Source organism: Bremia lactucae, linkage group LG1 (assembly GCF_004359215.1).
Source record: "Bremia lactucae strain SF5 linkage group LG1, whole genome shotgun sequence".
In the NCBI taxonomy this organism is placed as follows: Eukaryota; Oomycota; class Peronosporomycetes; order Peronosporales; family Peronosporaceae; genus Bremia; species Bremia lactucae.
The window spans coordinates 441,422-447,150 of record NC_090610.1 but is presented as its reverse complement, the minus strand read 5'-3'; the positions used below and the strand labels follow the sequence as shown (position 1 = coordinate 447,150).

General features: G+C 40.1%; 1 protein-coding gene across 1 annotated transcript; it reads left to right on the top strand.

Moving 5' to 3' along the window:
• Nucleotides 1-3,303: 3,303 nt before the first annotated feature.
• CCR75_006156 (uncharacterized protein) lies at nt 3,304-4,032 on the top strand (the record flags this gene model as incomplete). The annotated part of the gene is made up of 1 exon (XM_067964227.1): nt 3,304-4,032. One exon carries the CDS (start codon nt 3,304-3,306, stop codon nt 4,030-4,032), a length of 729 nt encoding a protein of 242 aa, XP_067822466.1.
• Nucleotides 4,033-5,729: the final 1,697 nt, after the last annotated feature.

Sequence of the window (5,729 nt, the reverse complement as noted above, 5' to 3'; positions counted from 1 at the left end):
CTGAAGCAGTGTGAAGTGGACTTGTACTAAAACAGTACAAGTCGCAGTGCCCCGTTACAAACTTAATGATAAACTAATACAAAACATGTAATAAAGTCTTATCTGTCTCTCTCTTTGTGCGCGTCCAGCGCTGACTGGACCGCGGAGCAAGTAGCTATAATGGCCTATATCTACCAATGATAAGCTTTTAGAATATTACTACGTAAAGTCATATTCTCCAAATATCATCGACCTTTTAGATAATACACTATTTAACAACCTTTAAAGTGTCAATTTCATGTAACGATACACCTTATTACATGAGCCCTGCAGCAACATCTTAAAAAAAACACACACCAACTAAGGGCATTCCCTGCAGTCATCGCATTCGACAATGCTATTACCTGGTGGTGTTTTGACAAAAAAAAATCATGTCATGCATTGAAATTCAATGTCAATTTCAATGCATGACATGAGATTTTCTTTTTGACATTTGTTTATAAAAGATTGCTCTGCTCAAAAAGGTTGTGCGTTTGCTAATAGTTATTGCCAAATGTACTTAATGGGGACTGTCTAACATTAAGGCAACTCTAGCCCGTTACAAAGCCTGTCGCCTGTTGAGGCCTGTATACATCGCTTCAAGACAGCATGAGCACCTGCAAAATGGTATGTAGGTTAGACAAGTTTCTTTGTCCTTATTTTTTGTAAGATTATTTGTTGTGAGGTACTTTTACCAAAAAGCTGAGGTGCATACATAAAAAAATGTGATTTGCGTGCGCTCATGGTGGGTACAAGAAAAGAGCACTAAGATTCGTCTATTTGAAAGGTAAGCATGCACTTCTGAAAAGGTGGTAAAAATATCATCCTTAGCTTGACGTCTTAAATCTAACTAACATGCATGCGCAAAAAGCGCACCTCCGACCCTTATCGCTTATTTCCAGCTCAACTTCTCCCTGGTGCTCGATTTGCGGCTCTTTCGTTTCGCTCTTTTTATGCCTTGCCAATCAAGTGCGGGCGCTCTTGGCTTTTCTCACCTGTTAAAAACAGTACATTTAACATCGCCAAACGAAAATACGGTTTTTAAGGTGCGTAGGGGCAGTCACACCCATTGCACTACTCTCATGTAGATAATAAGGGTGTGTGGCTATAGCGATTCTCTAATGTACGTTGGGGGGGAAATGTTCCGAAGCCAAAAGGGCGATCTAAGGACGATTCTAAAGGAATAACTGTTGATTTTTGGATGCAGCGGAATGACCCATACAGTGAAAATATTTTATATGACGTTTTTATTCAATACAGACGGGGAGGGGTGTGGCTTTACCTGCTCCCTATAAATATAGCTTACTGTTTTTATTTGATTTGTTTTGCCAAGTTTTGTAAACATTCCCCATTCATTTACTTATATTTTTACGGTTTTTTTAAGGGAACTTAACTAATCAAAAATATCAAAACAAATTTATAATCTGAAGTCACTACAAATTAACTGTAACTACGAGTGAGTTCATTTTTGTGCGTCAGAACAACGTCGAAATCAATTTTCATCGAGATCGCAAAGAATTTGCTCGACATGTTTGAAATGTCAAAAGAGATCTTTACAAAATAATGACCGGAAAATTGTTGAGAGAATAGTACGACATATCTCAGAGTTGCAAATGTTGCAGAATATGGAGTAAAGTCGCCAATATAAAATAAATATGAAGGAGTTTAGAGGCTTACATAAAGTTAATACTGAGACCTCGCTATTCCATCGTTTAAGAATTGGATTGAAAAGCTGTCTGTTAAAATTATCGGATTCCATCGCAGGAATTATTGAAGCTGTCTCTTACACTCTCCACTAACCTAAAGCTCTTCGCTTCTTCCGTGCTTTCATGGCGCAACTTGCTAAGGGCTAAATTTTATATGCAGCATTACAGACCTACACTATCCACCAACTTAAAGCTCTTCCGCTTCTTTCCGTGCTTTCATGGCGCAACTTGCTAAGGGCTTAATTTATATGCAGCATTACAGACCTTCACTATCCACTAACTTAAAGCTCTTCCGCATCTTTCCGTGCTTTCATGGCGCAACTTGCTAAGGGCTAATTTTTATATGCAGCATTACAGACCTACACTAACCACTAACTTAAAGCTCTTCCGCTTATTCCGTACTTTCAAGGCGCAATTTGCCAAGGGCTAATTTTTATTTGTAGCATTACAGACTAATGATATGCTTCAGTAGTTAACATTGACATATTTTAAGTTTTTCGCATCCAATTAAGCAAACGTCACGAACAAAACGCAGCTAATACTTCAATGGCGACTATGATCGGACTCCATCAATCTTCAACAGCGGGCTTCGTCGCCGCAACTTAAGTGGCGACGATTCTCGTTTTGAATCGCCAAATCGCCTTTTTGGTACTCACAATAAGAAAATCGGCTAAATTAAAACGAAATGAGACCTAAATGTTTCCTTTTATATTATTGCGCACAAAAGCTAAATTTTGCAGTGCTATAATAAACTATATTTACACGCCCATTTGCCAAGTAACGCCATAACACCAGCGACAATCCAAGGTGACATGTACAGCGAAAACGCTGAGCCGTCGAACGCGACAAGAATTGACCATTTTTTGTAATGTTGTGTGTTAGCACTTTACGAGACCTGCGATGGGATACCCATTATATAAATATTATTCCAATAAAAAGGAATAATTAATAATACATCCTATGAGAGAAAATAATGTTTAGAAGTACAAATTATTATCTTTATTAATTTGACTTAATAGTTTCAAGATTACCAAATTTGGTAATATTGACGCAATAAGACATGAGTTCTATTGATTGCTTGATTTAAGTTGGAATCAAACACACGATTAAGCGTCGCGCAATGAGGCGTATTGCATTGTTAGTTACAAAGCCAGTAGATAGAAGATCGTTATGAAAGAACTTGATGTATTAATTCAGTTTAACTTTTCCTCTATTCTAAAGCCTTAGAATTAACCTTTAGTATCTAAGACTTCTCAGCTACTTAAAACCTTCCTGTACGTGAAGTAGTCGAGGCACCCCACCTTAACTGTAATCAGTATAGGTTGAATAGTACTGTTATCAGTACTAGGAAAGGGTGCCCCGTAATATTGTGGTAGCAGATGTTATCCAGCATACCTTGCGAACAAGTGCAAAAAAGGATAAAAGAATGGGAGTCATAACTTTGTCTTGAGATGACCATCTGCAAATTAAAAAAATACCAGCACAATCGGCCAAACATTACTACAGCAAATTTGCCTAAAATATATATGATTACGTAAGCACTTTTTTCTGTATTAGTATCGTCCTTTTCACAGATTAGATGGCTTATGAAGTGACGCCAACGGTAGGGACGTCGCGCGCATCCAGCTTAGCGGCTGCGGCTGCGAGTGGCGTTGTGTTGTGGACTTTTATACTATACGTCGTATCAACAGGATTCCTGGGCCGCAATAAAACGAGTCACATCATCACACTGAACGCGACTCATGGCGTCTTGTCCACGCTTGCTTCGACAATTACGCTCTACTTCGGGCTGGATACGACCCTTTCGGTAGCCATATCACTTTCCTATTTTCTTGTCGACCTGTTTGTGATGGTGCATTCGGATGGACCGCGGAACATTCTTTCGCTACGCCAATCGCGACTCATGGACTACGGCCATCATATCTTGGGTCTCTACTGGGGTATCGTACTGTTCAAGAACGAGGCAACCGTGTGTGATGCATCATTTGGTAATGCGTACGTCTGGATGCAGACGAATGAGGTGAGCACTGGGTTTTATAATTGGTTCCGGCTCACGGACAGCCGAGTAGCAGGGGCCATGTTCGCTATCTCCTTCTTCTTCTCACGGATTGTTTTTAATACGGTCTATATTATCCCAAGGGTGGCCACACAGTGTCAGCCACTGTACATATTGGGCTGCTCGCCCTACTTTGTACTACAATATGTTTGGTTTTATATGATTGCACGAAAGCTATTGTCAGGTGGATCCCAAGTCCACAAGATCCGAGGAGAGCATTCTTCAGAGTTGGAGAACAAGAAGAACAAGTAACAGTAATAGTCTATATTAAGCTCCAATTGTATTCTTTTAATTTAAAAAAGAATCGTTAAGGGCCAATTTAAGAAATTAGCGGCTTTGACAAGCCATGTTTTATGTAGTTCACACAGTAGTGTCGCAATATTTTCAACCATTCCGGTTAATTTATCTGGCTAAAACAAATTGCGAAACTTAATATCACACGAATTTCTCAGCATATATGTGCACAATTGTATTGACATTCGGGGCATAAGGGCATAATTGCTCGGTATATGTTGGTTACGCTTGTCTTGGTTGAGTTTTATTAGGTAATCGGTCTCTGCACTCAGCCCTTGGTATTTCCAACGTCTGTTTGATTCGTCTTTACCAGATTTGGTGACCTTGGGAATATTGGTCGCAATTTAAGGCTTAGTTTTGTAGTTTTTGTATTTCCTGCCAAATTTTACTTATTCCTTTTGTCGTATCCATCTGTACATTCCTCTTCAGATCGGTCTTCTTCGAGTCCCCTATACTTATCGATGTCAATCTTTACGGTTCTATGACGCGTTTGTCATCCTATGTATGGCTGTCTTTACCTTTCACCTCACCAGTTGTGCCTGTTGCGAGCTTTGCTGGTTAAGCGAGGCTACCTTTCCTTTGCCTGCAAGTTGATGTTGTATGCATGCAGCTGTATGGTGTGCACTTCTGTCCTAATCGGAGTGCATTGTTGAGCTGGCATGGTTTGGTTGTCGCATTGATTCGTTCGACTGCACTCCTTTCTATGTCACGTAGAAAAGAGAAGCTATCACGCAAAACGTGATGTGTATTTTCATAACATCTAACATGTCCATATTAGATGATGGAACTGTGGTCCTTGGACGGACTATAAAGTGTTACCAGGTGTAACGGGGCATTACTGACTTGTACTGCTTCAGGACAAGTTCACTTCGCACTGCCTCAGTGTGAGTGGTGCCTCACGTCACTTCACGTACACTAGTACGTGCAGAGGAAGTCTTCTCTTTAAGACAACTACCTTAAAGACGGTTAAATGAAAACTGTATTGATATAATTAAGTTTCTTCTTCTTTTTACCTGTTGATGCTTACTTAATTATAAACTATTACTAGACATGCAATTGAAATCTTATCGATCTATCTCTCTTTGTTTACGTTTACAGCTGATTAGTCTGCGGGATAAATAGATAAAACGGCTTTTACCTATTTATGGATAAGATTTCCGAGCATTACTAGAAAAAGTAATATTCTCCAAATATTATCTACCTTTTCGATAATATATCAATTAACAACCTTTAAGTGTTAATTTTATGTAGCGATACACCCCGTTACATCACCCCTCCCTTAAAAGACAATCACTCTGACTGTCATTGGATGGAGTGGTCACTTGTGACCACTACCACTTAATTTTAAAATGATGTTGATTGGTCAGAACCATCAATTTAAATTCCATCGCATGAAGAATAAATCCATGCGGGCTGCTGGTAGTGCGGAGCCTTCGGCTGCGGCCCACAGCCGCGGGTGACGCACTGTTATCTCTTGCGGCAGACGTTCCGTCTGCCGTAGTATCTTTTTCTCGCGGATACACCACGTGAATTCGACCCCTCTTTGGAGGTCGACTACAAATGCGAGTCGGATGAAATGGCCGACTCGGGGAGAATAGAACAGTCGCGTGATAGACGTCAGGCGGCTGACTATGAGCCTTCGAATGAGAGGGCTC